Source organism: Hemitrygon akajei, chromosome 17 (assembly GCF_048418815.1).
Source record: "Hemitrygon akajei chromosome 17, sHemAka1.3, whole genome shotgun sequence".
NCBI lineage: Eukaryota > Metazoa > Chordata > Chondrichthyes > Myliobatiformes > Dasyatidae > Hemitrygon > Hemitrygon akajei.
The window spans coordinates 60740111-60758665 of NC_133140.1; the positions used below are offsets into that span (position 1 = coordinate 60740111).

Below are 18555 nucleotides of genomic sequence, written 5' to 3' on the forward strand. Positions count from 1 at the left end.
AGTCCTTATAAATATTGGGAAAAGTAAATTTTTGTTACACAGTTATGACATAATAAGAAACACAACAAACTGCAAGTTTATTGCAATTCAATTCTTAAACTTATATGACAGGCAACTCACGTTGGTTCTGCCTCACAGAAAGAACATACTATCTTGCATCTTAGCTAACAATTCATTTATTGGAAAAAATTAAACTTGTCATGGGGGATTGATGATTAATTTTCACTACTTGTCTTGAGCATCCATCTACAAGTAGCAAATGCAAATAGCCTAAGGGAAATCATGTTTCTTCCTCTCATAAATAAATTGTAATGCCTACAGGCGTTAATTAAAATACTTAAATTCCAAAGGCATGCACTGTGTTTTATTCCAGGTACACTGCTGTGGAAAAATTATTTAGTTAACATTTAACAAACACTATTACATGGTTTCACTTTTACTTCCAATGCAAAATACAGGTTTATGATTTGTGTTATTATATGAAAAACAGTATCTTTCAAGAAACAGCTGTGATTGATTAATAATTAAAATTGTTTCCTTTTCAAGATGGTTTATTGTCATTACTCAGTATGAGTGTAAAGGAGAACAAAATGATTGCTATTCCAAATCTGATACAGCATTAAAAAACACAATAAATATAAATAAAAAAACAATCTTATAAAACAATGTATAAGTAACTGTTATATACAATGTTATATACACAGAATGATTGTATCTGAAGTGACTCTAGATTATGTTCATGTCGTGGTGCTGGTGGGGTGGGGTAATGGATAGAGGTGTTGATCAGCCTGGTGGATGCAACTCAGCCTCATCCCTTGAGTTGTACAAACCGTCCATAAACTGGATGACTGGCACCCTTCATTATATTGCTGGTCTTTCTCCGCCACCTTTCTGTATATATTGGCTAGGTTGGTGCCAGTTAATGCATTGGGCAGTTCGAACTACTTGTCATTGAGCACTCCTGCCCGCTGCAGTGCTGTTTCTGCACCACAGTGATGCAGCATGTTAGAATGCTCTCCACTGCACATCTGTAAACGATTGTGAGCACTGGATGTGCATAGGCCAGATCTCTTCAGCCTCCACAGAAAGAGGCGTTGATATGCTTTCTTGATTGTTTAGGGTATGTTCTGGGACCATGAGAGCTTATGTCAGATGTGCACTTCTAGGAGCTTGAAACAGCTCACAGTTTCCACTGTGAAGACGGGCATGAGTGATGCAGATTTTCCTGAATCAATAACCATCTCCTTACTCTTGTGAACACTGAGGAAGAGGTAATTTGCCTAGCAACAGGCCTTAAGCTCTTCCACCTCCTCTCTGTAGGCCATATTGTCATTGTTGGTGATAAGCCCTACCACTGTCAGGTCATTGGCAAACTTGACAATGTTGATTGCTCAAGTGCTTGGCTATGCAGTCGTGTGTGCGCAGAGTATATAGCAGTGGGCTCAACACATAGCCTTGCAGGGGTGCCTGAGTTGAGGATGATGGGGAGAGAGATCTGTTGATTGGGAAGTCCAACAGTCAGTTGCGTTGGACAGCAGTGTATTTAGACTGAGGAGTGGCAGTTTGTTCACCAAGGTCTGTGGGGCAATAATGTTGAATGCCGAACTAAAATTCAGGAAGCGCATTCTGACATAAGTGTCTTTGCTTTCTAGGTGTGTCACGGCCAGGTGCATGACACACAAAGACATTTTAGGCGTGATGTCATGCATCATACAGTGGCTCTACCAGTAAGCAGATTGGTTAGTGTTCAGTGTGCAGGGATGGAGTTAGTCATTATGTAGTTCTGAAGCTGTAGAGTTCTTCGATACAGGGATAATGATGGCTTATTTGAAGCATGTGGGGATGAGTAAAATGCTGAAGATGTTGTTGAAGACATCAGTGAGCTGGTGTGCACATTCTGAGTACTCAGCCTGGGATGTTGTCTGGGCTCACAGCCTTATGGGTTGGGGGGGGGGGGGTTAACTCTTCAGAGTCTTTCTCATGTTTGCTGCTGTTATACTCAGTGTGTGCTCACCTGGAAGAGCGGTAGCTTTTGTTTCATTAATCTAAATTAACTACAATGTTTGATCTCCCAAGGAAATAAATTTACGATTGTCCACCTTCTTTGTGGATCAGAGCTTTGAACTTGAATATGAAATTAAACTTGTTAATTATTTTGATAAATGAGCAACTGCCAATCCAAAATCAATTTTCTTGCAGAATTATTTAACAAACTTTACATTATGCAAAAAACTTATAATCTTTCTCTTTTCAAACAGGAAAATGCATTTCTTCTGGTTTATTTCCCCCATAGAAAAATTAGGGATAGAGTGGTTTGTAAAGAATTGTTTTTAAGAAGTGCTTAAATGCACTAACTGAAAGGGAAAGTTGCACTTTGGGGATGGATTAGCAATAAACATCTGCTACAAGCCTACAAACTCAGTGTTTTTTCTGTGAGGAGTCCATTCATGTTGCCAGTTTCTTGCTCTCTATGCAACTTCAGGAGATGCAATATTTACATTTTTCTCTCTGCCTTTCCTCTCTTCAAAGACACAACCTCTCTTTCCAGCTCAAGCCACTATCTAATTTCCTCTTCATTAGTATAATGTATTCAAAGTAGTCTCCAATATTGCTCCATTTACCTTGCAAGGGTAACTCAATGCCTGACATCTTAACTCTACATCCAAATTCCACTCTGATCCGTCTTCAACCTTCTACATTATTTCAATGAAGCTCAGTGTAGGCCTGAGAAACTGCACATTATTGTTTTTAAAGAGCAAACACGAGGAAATCTGCAGATACTGGAAATTCAAACAACATACACAAAATGCTGGTGGAACACAGCAGGCCAGGCAGCATCTATAAGGAGAAGCACTGTCGACGTTTCGGGCCGAGACCCTTCGTCAGGACATTATTGTTTTTCTTAATGCATTCTATAGCTTTAGAAGCTCAAACTGACTTCAAGAATTTCAAATAGTCTTGTATCTCGTCTCTTCTGCATTGAAGATTTTTAGTCATTTTACTGTTTTAGTCTTTTCAAATTTCTTTCATCTCCTTTTATGTAAGCTCCAGAGGCAACATTTGGTGTTCACAAACCTTCACCACTTTCTCTCAGCTGCTTTAGTCTCACTTTGATCAATCCATTTCTCCCACCCTTCATCCTGTCACAGATCTTGGCTATTTGTTTAATCTAATCCTCTCCCATTTCTCTGCAGCTTAAAACTTGTTTTATCCACAACAAGATGTCAGCCACCACCTTCTTCATTACAAAAGACATGATTACTGGAAAATCTATATTGGTGCAAAGAGATACAAGTTGTTTATATTTTCTGGGGATATACTGGCTGTGGTATAAGGCAGTGGGTGACACAATGGTGTGTATTAATGCCTCATAGCTCCAGAGATCAACATCTGATCCTCATCTTGGGCGAGTCCACATATTTTCTCCCAAGAACTTGGGTTTCTTTGCACAGGCTACTGATGTTTTAGATGGCAGGTTAACTGGCTACAGTAAATTGCTCGATACAGATGGGTGGCAGGTGAATCAGGTATTCAATGGGAAAACAAGAAGAAAACTGGGATTAAGGTGAATGATTGGTTTGAGCAAAATATTCTGAAAGGCTGTGTTTGTGCTGCTTGAATCTATGACCCAAGAAGTCACTCTGGAACTAATCAACAGTGAAATTTTGTGTTCTGGAGGAATGTTGATTTGTTTGGTTGTCGTTGTCATCGTGGCTATCTCTCGAGGTCGAGGATGACGGTCTTTGTTCCATCACAGAGCGAAGACGCCTGTGTGTGTATTTGTTTAACGTGTACTTGATGTTGCACTCCAAGAAACACACGATACTTCATAACTCAACCAACTGATTCCAATGACATGGAAACCACGATGATTGGAGCTGATGGATTTGTCGCAGCCTTCATCCGCCTTCACAGCTGTTGATTTCAAAGTAACTTCGTCCGCCTCTTCCACCATTGAGGTCTTGGTTGGATTGTTCTTTGTCAGGGACCTCAACCTTACTGCCATGGGTGACCCTACCAGGAGCATAGCTGCAGACAGCATCGCTCTCGGGATCTCAGGTCCACACAAGCCTCTGCACCACAACGAGGTGACAATCCACGGAGAAGCTTGTATATATATATATACACACACACACACAGAGTCAGATAATAATAAACTTGAACCTGACTATTAGATACATGTACAATAAAATGGGCATTTGAGGGAAGTAAACATTTGGAAGAATAATAATAATGGAGGAATTCAGTGGAAAATCAAAGGAAAACATGTGAGAATTACAGAAAAATTCTGGGCCTGACTGAGGAAGTGTTATCATTGTAATTGGTTATAACAATCTAGATTTGTCATTTGTATCCTGATTATCCACTGCCATCACATGCACTATCCTCCTTCACATATAAGGTACAACTTCCACAACTGTGCCATTCAACAGCCTAAGTTACCATTATGTGTCTTCTACATAATCTTCATCACTTATGAGTAATTTACAATGAATGGAGAAGGACAATATTGGGATGGAGTCGGGAAGAATCCATTTATGGCACAATGGAGATCAATGGAAAGCAGACAGGTTCTTTGGAAATACATGAAACAATATTGGTATCAAATTCCTTAATGTACAAGTTCTGAAAATGATACTCAACTTTCACAACTATTAAACTATGTAATAAATGATTACAAATTAACCATCATAGCTGTGATTTTTTTTTCCTTTTTAGTTACCACAATTCCAAAATTATGCTTTGGCACTTTCATACCACACATTAGTTTTAAAATGTAGCCTATAGGTCTACAGTGGATGCAACCTCACTGGCTCTTCACTTGTTCTTGAATAACTTGGACAATAGCAACACTTAAATGAGCCTGCTGTTAATCAATTACAACTCAGCATTCAACAAAATCATGCACTCAGTTTAATCAACAAGCTCCAAAACTTGGGCCTTTGTAACTCCATCAGCAACTGAATCCTTGAGTTCCTCACTGGAAGACCACAGCCAGTGAGATTAGGAAATATCATCATCTCCTTGCTGTCAACCAATACTGGCACACTCAAGGATGTGTAATTAGCCCACTCCTCTACTCTCTCTACGCCCACGCCTGTGTGGCTGGGCACAGCTCAAACGCCATCTATAAATTTGCTGATGACACAACTTTTGTTGCCAGAATTTCAGATGGTGACAGGCGTGAGATAATCAGCTGGTTGAGTGGTGTCGTAACAACCTTGCAATCAATGTCAGTAAGACCAAGGAACTGATTGTGGACTTCAGGAAGAGGAAGTCTAAGGAACACGCACCAGTCCTTATTGAGGAATCAGAAGCAGAAAGAGTGAATAATTTCAAGTTCCAGATGTTAATATCTCTGAACATATTGATGCAATTGCAAAGAAGGGACAACTGCAGCTGTAGGAGTTTGAGGAGACTTACTATGTCACCAAAGACACTCGCAAATTTTTACAGATGTACTGTGGTGAGCGTTCTAACTGGTTGCACCACTGTCTATTATGGAGGGGCCACTGCACAGGATCAAAAAAAGCTGTAGAAAGTTATAAACTCAGCCACCTCCATGGCACTAGCGTTCCCAGCATCCAGCACACCTTCAAAAAGCGATGCCTCAAAAAAGAGCCATCCATCGTTAAGGACTCAACCACACAGGACATGCTCTCTTATCGTTTCTACCATTGAGGAATTGTTACAGGAGTCTGAAGACATACACATTTCAGGTACAGCTTCTTCTCTGCTATCAGATTTTTGGATGGACAATGAATCCTTGAACACTACTTCACTATTTTTGTTCTCTTTTTGCACTACTTAATTAATTTATATTTATTATGTACAAATTGCAAGAAAAAGTTTGTGAACCCTTTGCAATTACTGGTTTTCTGTATTAATTACTCATAAAATGCATCTGATCTTCATCTAAGTCACAATAACAGACAAACACAATCTGCTAAAACTAATAATACATGAACAATTGTACTTTTCATGTCTTTATTGAACACATTGTTTAATCATTCACAGTCCAGGTTGGAAAAAGTATGTGAATGATTGCTATAATCTCCTTTAGCCGCAATACCGCCATCAAACATCTCCTGTAGCTGCTGATCAGATTTGCACAACAGCGAAGAGGAGTTTTATACCATTTCTCCATATAAAATTGTTTCAGTTGATCAATATTTCTGGGATGAAAGCCCTCTTCAGGTCATGCCATAGCATTTCTATTGGGTTAAGCTCTGGACTCTGACTTGGCCATTCCAAAACACAAATTCTCTTCTTTTTAAACCATTGTTGAATTACATCATTTTGCAACATTCTCTTGTAATATCATCCAACTTCTATTAAGCTTCAAGTGACAGACCACTACCCTGACATTCTCCTGTAAAATGCTTTGATAGAATTTTGAATTAATTGTTCCCTCCATATTTGCAAGCAGTGCAGGCACTGAAGCAGCAAAGCAGGCCCAAATCATGATAGTCCTTCCACCATGTTTCACAGTTGGGATGAGTTTTTGGTATTGGTGTGCAGTGCCTTTCTTCCTCCAAACATAGCAGTGTGAATTTCTGCTAATAAAGTTCAACTTTTGTCTCATCTGTCCACAGAACATTGTCCCCAGAAGCGTTGTGAAACCTCCAGATGGTGTTTTGCAAATTTGAGACATACAGCAGTATTTTTTTTGAAGAGCAGTGGTTTCCTCTGTGGTGTCCTTCAAAACCTTTCTTTTCAGTGTTTTTCTTATAGTGGACACATGAGTAAAGAGTTCTAGAGATTTCTGCAGGTCTTCTGCTGTTACTCTTGGGTTCTTTTTCACCTCCTGCAGCACTGCACGTTATGCTCTTGGTATGATCTTTGCAAGACACAGACTTCAAGGGAGAGTAGCAACAGTACTGAATTTCCTCCATTTGTGGACAATTTCACTTACTGTGGACTGATGACGACTCAGGTCTTTAGAAATGCTTTTGTAGCCTGTTGCAGCTTCATTCATCTCTATAATTGTTCTTCAAAGGTCCTCTGAAAGTTATAATGATTAAGAAATGTGCAGATAAACATAACTTTCTTGAGAAGAGCAGGCTCTGTCAGTAATCTGACTTAGTGTGTCTTTAAATAGGGCAGGGTAATTCTACAACCCACACTTGCAATTTCATCTGATTGATTGCAACAGCTGACTCCAAATAGCCTCTGTCAAAAGCATTACTCCAGAAGTTCATATACATTTTTTGAACCTAGACTTTGATTGTTTAAGTAGTACAATTGCTTGTGTGTTATTAGTTTAGGCAGATTGTGTTTCTCTATTACTGTGACTCAGATCACATTTTATGAGTAATTAAGGCAGAAAACCAGGTAATTGCAAAGGGTTCACAAACTTCTTGCAACTGTATATACTTATTATTGTATTGTATTTATAGGTTTTCTTATTATTGCTATTGTAATGCACTATAATTGCTGCAGCAAAACAAAAAATTTCGCAACATATGCCTGTGATAATAATTCTGATTTTGATAAGATGATGACTATATGTTTTCCCGGGAAATGTCTGAAAACTCGCTGGTGTCCAGCTACTGCCCAGCTAGGGCATGGAGCGACCGCTCTCTGCTGAACATCGACGGCTCCTCAGTAGAGATCGTTAAGAATACCAAATTTCTTGGTGTTCACCTGGTGAAGAATCTCCCCTGGTCCCTCAATACCAGCTCCATAGCAAAGAAAGCCCAACAGTGTCTCTACTTTCTGCGAAGGCTGAGGAAAGTCCATCTCCCACCCCCCCCCCCCCCCCCATCCTCATCACATTCTACAGGGGTTGTATTGAGAGTATCCTGAGCAGCTGCATCACTGCCTGGTTTGGAAATTGCCCCATCTCGGATCGCAAGACCCTGCAACAGATAGTGAGGTCAGCTGAGAAGATCATCAGGGTCTCTCTTCCCGCCATTAGACATTTACACTACACGCTGCATCCGCAAAGCAAACAGCATTATGAAGGACCCCACACGCCCCTCATACAAACTCTTCTCCCTCCTGCCATCTGGGAAAAGGCACCGAAGCATTCAGGCTCTCACAACCAGACTATGTAACAGTTTCTTCCCCCAAGCCATCAGGCTCCTCAATACCCAGAGCCTGAACTGACAACAACTTACTGCCCTTTACCATGCCTATTGTCTTGTTTATTATTTATTGTAATGCCTGTACTGTTTTGTGCACTTTATACAGTCCTGGGTAGGTCTGTAGTCTAGTGTAGTTTGTTTTCTGTGTTGTTTTTACATAGTTCAGTGTAGTTTTTGTACTGTTTCATGTAGCACCATAGTCCTGAAAAACGTCATCTTGTTTTTACTGTGTACTGTACCAGCAGTTATGGTCAAAATGACAATAAAATGTGACTTGACTTGACTTGCCTCCCTAATTGCAGATAAGGTGGTCAGACCTTAGAAGGCAACCACAGACTAACTCCATGGAGATAAGATAAATTTTGATTTTAAAAACATTTTATGCGTTCCAAGAAGAGACTGTTAGATGCTGTGATCAAATCATTGAAGGTCACCTTGGAAATCCTTGAATTTGTATCTCACTGGGAATTTCAGCTGATGTGACTGTCATGTGACAGTTGTTCTCCTCAAATTTTAAGTATGATTTCACTGAGTAGAGGATTAAATGTGTAGTACTACAGCGCATCTTCAACATGAGCCTGGAGCAGAGAAGAGTACCCAGACAGTGGAAAACATCCTGTATTGTCCCGGTACCGAAGAAACCACAACCAAAGGAGTTGAATGACTTCAGACCTGTTGCCTTGATGTCGCACGTGATGAAGACCATGCAGCGGCTGATAATACAGAATCTGAGGCCACAAACCAGGCACGCCCGGGATCCTCTTCAGTTTGCGTATAAGGAGAAGGTGGGAGTGGAGGATGCTATCACGTATTTGCTGCACAAATCCCTCTCTCACCTAGATGGGGTCAGTGGTGCTGTGAGGATTACATTCCTGGACTTCTCTAGTGCCTTTAACACCATCCAGCCCAAGATCTTAAGGCACAAACTAACGGAGATGGGAGTAGACTCTCACATGGTGGATTGGATAGTGGACTACTTGACAGATAGACCTCAGTATGTGCGGTTGGGAGACTGTAGGTCTGACATGGTGGTCAGCAGCACAGGAGCGCCGCAGGGGACCATGCTCTCTCCGGTCCTGTTCACCCTGTACACATCAGACTTCCAATATAACTCGGAGTCCTGCCATGTGCAGAAGTTCGCTGATGACACGGCCATAGTGGGGTGTGTCAGGAATGGGCAGGAGGAGGAGTATAGGAAACTGATACAGGACTTTGTGATATGGTGCAACTCAAACTACCTGCGTCTCAATATCACCAAGACCAAGGAGATGGTGGTGGACTTTAGGAGATCTAGGCCTCATATGGAGCCAGTGATCATTAATGGAGAATGTGTGGAGCAGGTTAAGACCTACAAGTATCTGGGAGTACAGTTAGACGAGAAGCTAGACTGGACTGCCAACACAGATGCCTTGTGCAGGAAGGCACAGAGTCGACTGTACTTCCTTAGAAGGTTGGCATCATTCAATGTCTGTAGTGAGATGCTGAAGATGTTCTATAGGTCAGTTGTGGAGAGCGCCCTCTTCTTTGTGGTGGCGTGTTGGGGAGGCAGCATTAAGAAGAGGGACGCCTCACGTCTTAATAAGCTGGTAAGGAAGGCGGGCTCTGTCGTGGGCAAAGTACTGGAGAGTATAACATCGGTAGCTGAGCGAAGGGCGCTGAGTAGGCTACGGTCAATTATGGAAAACCCTGAACATCCTCTACATAGCACCATCCAGAGACAGAGAAGCAGTTTCAGCGACAGGTTGCTATCGATGCAATGCTCCTCAGACAGGATGAAGAGGTCAATACTCCCCAATGCCATTAGGCTTTACAATTCAACCGCCAGGAGTAAGATATGTTAAAGTGCCGGGGTTGATTGTATTTAATGTATTTAAGTAAACTACTTAAGAACTTTTTAAAAGCTATTATTAATGCTTTTTGAGAGAGTGATTTAGAGGCATATCATACTTTTACTGAGTTAAGTATTGTATGTAATTAGTTTTGCTACAACAAGTGTATGGGACATTGGAAAAAATGTTGAATTTCCCCATGGGGATGAATAAAGTATCTATCTATCTATCTACTATACGTGTGACATCATTGCATCCATGCCTGATGTTAACTAGAGTGCAGGCACATTGATCTTTAGTGGAAGTGTCCTATTCAATTCTGTGAATAAATTGATTTTACACAGAAATTATCATGTAGTTTCTTCAGAGGAAAAATGAATTTGGATAACTTCAATCTAAACAACATACACATTTCTGAATACAATTTTCTCTCTCAAAAAGAGCAAACTGTCAGTGGGTGAATGCTTATTAACAGTTTATCAACTATGATTCCCAAGCATGATGCTTGAATCCATTTAATGGCAGGCAATTAGCTGTCCATTAAAAAAAATCATTTTGAAAATATTACTCACTGCAGAGGATGGATGATGAAGGCGTCTGCAGTGTTAAAGTAGACCCATCAGCACGAACAATATTTACTCGGAATACCAACCGTGCACGAGTGCTTTTCTTTTTGGATCCTGCAACACCAATACGTGCTTCAACATCAGCATTCCTTAGCTTTAGAATTCCAACACAGTCAACACTGGAAGCAAAATAAAACAGTTATGAAGTTAATAGCAACTGTGCTATTACTCATCAATAATTTCATTTATGGCTCCCTATTTAGAGCAGCACAATTTGCCTTTAAAAATAACCTATTTATATTTATTAAAGTCCTTATTATGATGTTTTAAATTATCTTATAAACAGATGTTGGAAAGACAAATTAAAACAGAAAATTCTCGGAACACTCAGGAGATCAGTCTGTATCTGTGGAAAGAGAAACAGAGTTAACATTTCAGGTTGAAAAGTCTTCAACAGAAGTAGAAAATGAGAAAACAAGTTAGTTTTAAGTTGCAGAAGATGGGGGAGGGATTGGAAGTTCAAAATAAATATCTTTTATAAGGTGACAAGCTAATTCTGCTGGTTAATAAATTAACGTGGACAGTTAGAAAGAAAGAAAACACACAGAAAAGGCATGTAAAACAATGAAGCTGTTGTTTGAGATCCAAGGTCCCCTTTCACTTTGGATATGCTTAGAAGATTTGGCAGCATCTGTGCAGAAAGAAAAACTAGGTTAATATTACAGATGGACAGCAGAACTGGTTTGTTCTGATACATTAAAAAAAACCGGCTCAACATATTTTTTATGTAGCTACGTGAATTCCCACAGCATCCTATGAATCTGTGATCTCTGTCTCGGCAGCCAACATCAGAATATCTTTCAAGACCGTGAACCCTTGTAAGGCATCAGGCCCTGATAGTGTATCTGGATGGATACTGAAAACCTGTGCCAACCAATTGATTGGAGTATTTATGTACAACTTCAACTTCTCACACCTGTTGTCTAAGGTTCTCAGCTGTTTCAAAAGGGCATCAATCATACTGGTGCCCAGGAAAACTGTGTGAGCTGCCTCAGTGACTATCGGTCAATAGTACTCACATTTACTGTAATGATGTGCTTTGAGAGGTTGGACATGATTGGATCTGCTGCAATTGGCCTATCTCTGCAACTGTGCCCACTGTAGACCTATCTCACTGGACTCTCCACTCGCTTTTGGAGCACTTAGACAACAGCAAAAGCATCATCTTCTCACTACAAATCACAAAGCTTCTAAACCTTGGCTTCTGTACCTCCCTCTGCAACTGGATCATCGATTTCCTCATTGAGATAGCACAGTCAGTGTGGATTTGTGATATTGCCTCCTGACAATTAAAATATGCACACCTCAAAGATACATGCTTAGCCCGTAGCACTAATCTCTCCCCACTCATCACGACTGTGTGACTAAGCATAGTTCAAACGCCATTTATAAATTCACAGATTATACCTCTACTGTTTATAAAATCTCAGATGGCGACAAGGAGGCAGACATAGTGGAAAAGATAGAAAAGAGTGGTATATTAAAAACCTTGTACTCAACAAAAGTAAGACCAAAGACCTGATCATGGACTTCAGGAAGGTGAAGCTAGGAGAACATGCACAAGTTATCATTAAGGGATCAGCAATGGTAATGGTGAGCTGCTTCTAGTTCCTAGATGTCATAATCTCTGAGTATTTATCCTTGGCCTACATGTTGATGTGATTACAAAGAAGGCATGGTGGTGGCTGTACTTCATTAGGAAATTGAGGAGATTTGGTGTGTCACCAAAAACTTGCAAATGTCTATAGATGTATGGTATAGACCATTCTGACTGGTTGTATCACCATCGGGTATGGAACCACAGGATCACAAGAAGCTGCAGAGGGTTGTTTTCTTAGCCAGCTCCATCATAAGCACAGCGCTCCCCACCATCAAGAACATCTTCTATAGATGGTGCTTCCAGAATGTGGCATCCATAATAAAGGACTCTTATATCTATGTCATGCTCTCTTTTCAGTACTACCATCAGGAAGGAATTGCATGAGCCTGCAGACACATACTCAACAATTTAAGGACAGCTTCTTCTTGTCTCTCATCAGATTTATGAATTGTAAATGAACCCATGAACACAACCTCATTATTGCTTTGTTTGCACTATTTATTTTGTAATTAATTTTGTGCTTGCACTGTACAGCTGTTGTGAAACAACAAATTTCATGACATATGATTTTGATTCTCGGCATGTTATTAATCTTGTTACAAAGTACTAGGTTTCCGATTAATTGTTACTGATGTTGCCTGGCCAGCTGAGTGTTTTATTGTAGACTTCTACATTTACAGTTTTACATTTTCAGTTACTGTGGAGAAAATAAACCTTGCACTAGCACAGTCTAAAGGGGTGGCAGAAAGCTTGCTTAAACAGGTTTTTTTCTCAATAAGATCTATAAAAGTGGCATTAGTGTTAAGAAATTTAGGGAAGGAGGGTCAGTCTTTTGAAACAATGACCCTAAGGTTCTGTCACATATGGAACAGGGGAAACCCTAATCTTGATATCGCAGACCTCTTTGCAGAACTATCTCATTTAGTATGTTCGGGGGGAACATGGGCATCCAGTTGCCTGTGACTTTAATTCGTCATCCCACTCCTACCCTGAATTCTCTGTTACTGGCTTCTTAGAAGACAGCACAGTAGTGGAGCAGCTGCCTCATGGCTCCTGTGAATCAGGATCAATCCTGACCTCTGGTTCAGTCTGTGGGATGTTTACATATAATCCCTGTTGCAGTCTCTTCCAACTTGCATGCTGAATGCTAAGTTAATAGGACTTTGTAAGTTGCAGCTGGGCACAGTTGGTGGGAATTTGGGTAGAAAAGATTACTAGAAAAATGAGATTGCTCTGAAGTCAGCAATGACTGCATTGACAAAAATGGCATTCTTTTATGTTGTCTACTATGTTGGGTGTGTTCTTTCATTGATTCTATTATTGGTTGTTGGATTTATTGAGTATGTCTGCAAGAAAATGAATCTCAGTGCTGTATATGGTGACATAGGTACTTTGATAATAAATTTACTTAGAACTTTGCATTGAAATACATTCAGTAGTCACTTTATTAGATACGTTCATGGTCATCTGCTGCTACAATGCATCTACTTCAAGGTTCAATGTGCTGTGCATTCAGAGATTCTCTTCTGCATAACACCGTTGTAATGTATAGTTATTTGAGCTACAGTCACATCCCTGTCAAGCTGAATGAATCTAGCAATTCTCCTCTGACCTCTCTCATTGACAAGATGTTTTCACCCACAGAACTGTGCCTCACTGGATGTTTGTTTGTTTTTTTTGTACCATTCTCTGTAAATTTGAAAGACTTGTACGTGAAAATCCCAGGAGATCAGCAGTTTCTGAGATACTCAAACCACTGGTTTCCTCTCACTACAAATGCTAGCTGACTTTGTCTTACATTTCAGTCAAACAAGTCATCAGGATTAAGAAGCCATCATTACACTTTTTCAGCCAGCACTATTGCCACATATAATTTAGCTCTCTTGGCCTCCACCATATCACAGGCATTGCCTTTGTCCTTGGAGCGCTCCAACTCCACCCCCAAACAACTTAAAACCTATAACTTTATGAGCTCTCATGTAGGGCATTGGTCTGAATTATTAACTATTTCTCTCAGCAAAGATGCAGTCTAACCTGCTGAGTATTTCCAGCATAATGGTTGCAAGTAGAGAAGGACCTAGAATCAGGGGAAAAAAATGTTTAAAATATCAGAAATTAATATAATGGCTTGATAATGAATTTAAAACTAAGGACATATCAAATTCAGTGTGAAGTGCAGGAATATGAATGGTTCATTCCAGCTTAGATAATAACAGGAAAAGCTGACAAACTGGTTAATTATTGGATGTTATCCACAGCCTCTGTTGTTCAAATCCACCATGGCATCTGAAGAATTTAAATTCAATTTTAAAAACTAGTGGAGATCATGAGACCATCTGATTGCCATAAAAATCTAACAAGCAGAAAACATGCTATTCTTGTCACGTACATCATTGCAGACCCACAGGGATGTGGCCAGTTATACCAAGGCCTCTCATCTGGAAAAAAAACACAATAATAAAACTGGAAGATCACCATGCATTGATCATGACATTGGAGTTGGACATGGCAGGTTCACTGAAATACAAAGTTGGAAAATGTATAGTCATGCACTTTGGTGGAAGAACTAAACAGGCAGACTATTATTTAAATGGGAAGAGAATTCAAAATGCAGAGATGCAAAGTGACTTAGGAGTCTTTGTGCAGGATACCCTACAGGTTAACCTCCAGGTTGAGTCGATGGTGAAGAAGGCATTCATTTCTAGAGGTATAGAATATAAGAGCAGGGATGTGATGTTCAGGTTCTATAAGGTACTCGTGAGACCACACTTGGGAGTATTGCATGCAGTTTTGGGCTCCTTCTTTTGGAAAGGATATACTGACATTGGATCGGGTTCAGAGAAGATTCATGAGAATGATTCCAGGAATGAAAGGAATGAAAGGGTTACCTTATGAGGAACGTCTGGCAGCTCTTGGGCTGTATTCCATGGAGTTCAGGAGAATAAGGGGGAATCTCATAGAAACATTCCAAATGTTAAAAGGCCTGAACAGATTAGATATGGCAAAGTTATTTCCCAAGGTAGGGGAGTCTCGGACAAGAGGGCACGACTTCAGGATTGAAGGACATCCATTTAGAACAGAGATGCAGAGAAATTACTTTATTCAGAGGGTGGTAAATCTGTGGAATTTGTTGCCACAAACAGCTGTGGAGACCAAGTCACTGGGTGTATTTAAGGCAGAGATGGATAGGTTCTTGATTCACCAGGGCATCAAGGGTATGGGGATGACTAGAAGAATGGGATCAGCCCATGACTGAGTGGCGAAGCAGACTCAATAGGCCAAATGGCCTACTTCTGCTCCTATATCTTATGGTCTTATTCCCTCCCTGCCCAGCTTATCCATAATTCTCACCAGAGCATCTGGGAATTTGTGTTCATCTTTTTACTCAAGCAACAGCACGTTGTTGTACTAAAAGAATCATATGAACATGTGAGATTCTTCACAAAGTCCTTTCTCAAGATATAAAAGGCAGCATAATAGTATAAAGGCAGGAAGTTGTCTTGGATGACCTCAGCCTTGAATCCATACCCCATGACGTTTGTTAGCATGAGTTTAAATAACAAAAAACGAAACTGATGACTGATGCTGGTCATATTCTATCAACTACTGAAACAGTACTTTTCTAGAGTGAACAAGATTGAGTAGCAAGGATATGAAGGGCACTCTGAATGCGCAGCCCGTAAAGGCCTAGCAGAATTACTAGTGACTGAACTAGCTAAGTCCCAAAGGGCATAACCGAAAGACTGAATTGCAGCAGATGGAGAGTGAAACAACACAAGAAATAAACTTTACTTGATCTCATTCATCAAGTAAATTCATCATTCATTTCTGGCAGATGGATATGTCTATGACAGCATTAGAAGGGATAATCACTGCACTATGCTAAATTTTATAAACTGCTGAATAATTCTAAAAACCAAAGGATCAGATCAAAACTCTGAGGAGCTGTTATATAGTCACAAATGATGATGTACAAATAAACAGCTGAGGTGAAAACATTAACACTCTGAATGATGGTGGATCCACCATGTGAGCTTTCAAAGACATGGCTGAAATATCTGCAATATCTTCAGCCTTCCTCTCTATCACAAAAATCAAATTTCAACGAATCTGATTCATCCACAATATCAAAAAAATGGCTAAGAGTGCTGTATATAGGAAAGGCAAATGATGAGTCAAAATCCTAGGTGGGTGAAACATAAGAAATAAACCTGGTGGATGGAATTGTCTAAGACAGCATGGTGTTGACAACTTGAATTGAAAAATTAGTCATGCATCTAACCAAGCAGTTCAGTACTGTTGTAATACTAGCATTTATCAAATGTGTACAATGCCCAGGTATGTCCTTGTCAGGTAAAAGAGCAAATAAAATCTGTCTAACATGCAATCTTGTCTATTTTCAGTTACCAGCAAGGTGGTGGAAGGTGTCATCAATAAAGCTATCAAGCAAAAATTACTCACCAGTGTTCAGTTTAGGTTTCCCAGGAAGACAGGATTGGTAAAATTTCAGAATTCACCAAAGGATGATTAAGACATTGGTAAGGAAAGGGAAAGTAGAATACAGAAGTAATCTAGCAAGAAACATAAATAAACAAACTATGAAAGCTTTTACAGATATAAAAAAAAACAAAATATTAACAAAAGTAAATGTGGGTCCCTCATACCCTGAGATCGCAGAAATTATTCTAGCAAATAAAGAAATACCAGAGAAATTAAACAATTACTTTGTGTCTGTTTTTATAGTAAAGGACACGGAAAATATTGCAGAAATACTGAGTAACAAGTCTAGCTTAGATGAGGATTAACAAAAAATATTGAAGAAATTGATGGCACTGAAAGCCAATAATTTCCTATGATGAGAAATGCATCTCAAGGTTTTGAGAGAGGTGGATATGAAAATGAATAGGTTGGAACCTTTCAAAATTCCCATGATTCCCACAGAATAAAAGGGAGCAAATTTAAACTATTTCAGAAAGGAGCGAGGGAAATGAAAAAAATGTGAACTTCAGACCAAATAATATAACATCTGTTGGAAGGAAACTTCCAGGTTCTATCATCATGAACTTCAGAAGATCTTCTAAAAAGTGTCAGAAGTTACTAAATAAATTAGAGCAGATGGTAATATATAATATACTGGTGTGGATTGGTTAATGAAGAGAAAACAGACTTTAGAAATAAACAGGTCATTTTCAGATTAAAAGGTTGAACTAGTGGAGTGCACCATAACCAATGTTGGAGCACTACCCGTTCATCATCTACATCAATGACTTGGATGAGGAAACATAACCAACTTAGTGATAATAATAAGCTAGATGGCAATGAAAGTCATGAGCAGATGCAAAGAGTAGTTAGGGGGATGTTAACATACAGTGAATAGGCAAAGGAATTGCAGAAGGAACACACTGTGGAAAATGTGAGATCATCCACTTTTACAGTAAACCCAGAAAAGTGATGAGAGATTGAAAGGTGCTGGTGTCCTTGTACACTAAAAGTTACATTGTTCATTGCTGTGAGCAACTGCGAAGAGGTTTTAAGTATACAAATGAGGTTATATTGTTGCAATTAGATAAGATTCTGTTCAGATCAAAGTTGGAATATTTTATGTTGGTCTGGGCTTCCTATGTACAGAGGTACATGCTGTTGAAAGACTGACTGCAACAAAGACCTACCACCATTTTTTCTGTAAAAGCTGGCCAACACTCATAATCTGCAAATAAACTAAAGATGCAAATGCAATTTGTGACAAAGATCAATAAACACAGTTTGTACCCTCCTAATGTAGATTGAAAGAATGTGTAGTTGTGGACAAATACAGGCGCAATCAACTGTCTCAGAAAGTAGAGAAAAGTTTGGTGGATGACTTCCATTTTCAATGTGGAATCCACATCATGCTTACAAACTATGTAATTCAGGGACAGAGAGAGGAGGAACAAGAATTGATTTTTAAAAATTTAGGTTTCAGGGAATGAAAATGAATCACTGCTGGAGACAAAGGTATAAGAGAAAAGATGGCATTCCTAGATGGACTTAGGTAGTCAAGGATTAGAAAATATTTGTGATATTCCATGGCAGCTGCTGCAGCATGAAAATAACATGGTCAACAATATTAAATGTAATGGAACAGCAACAATAACAATAAAAAAAAATGTTCTGCAATCATGGAGGTTTTGGGGCATTTTGAAACTGTGTCAAAAGTCGTAACAGACCAGGAGAACTTTAATCAGAGAAGAGAATAGATGTCAAAAGAGGAAATGCTAGGATATTCTACCAAACCTCTGCCATCTGTGCATTTTAAAAATCTCCATCAAGTTCTCTTTTCTTTATCATCATAATGAGAAGGTCCTATTTCCTATCCACTATTCCTCTATGGGCATTACATCTAATCTCTTGCCTTTCTATTACAATGCCTC

General features: G+C 39.5%; 1 protein-coding gene across 2 annotated transcripts in view; it reads right to left on the bottom strand.

Moving 5' to 3' along the window:
- The window catches only part of nfat5b (nuclear factor of activated T cells 5b), a 205830-nt gene that overhangs the window by 51431 nt on the left and 135844 nt on the right, over nucleotides 1–18555 (bottom strand). For both annotated transcript variants that reach the window (XM_073070274.1, XM_073070273.1), the window contains exon 6: nucleotides 10492–10664. In XM_073070274.1, the coding sequence (XP_072926375.1) occupies nucleotides 10492–10664 (173 nt within the window). The remainder of the gene's footprint in view (nucleotides 1–10491; nucleotides 10665–18555) is intronic.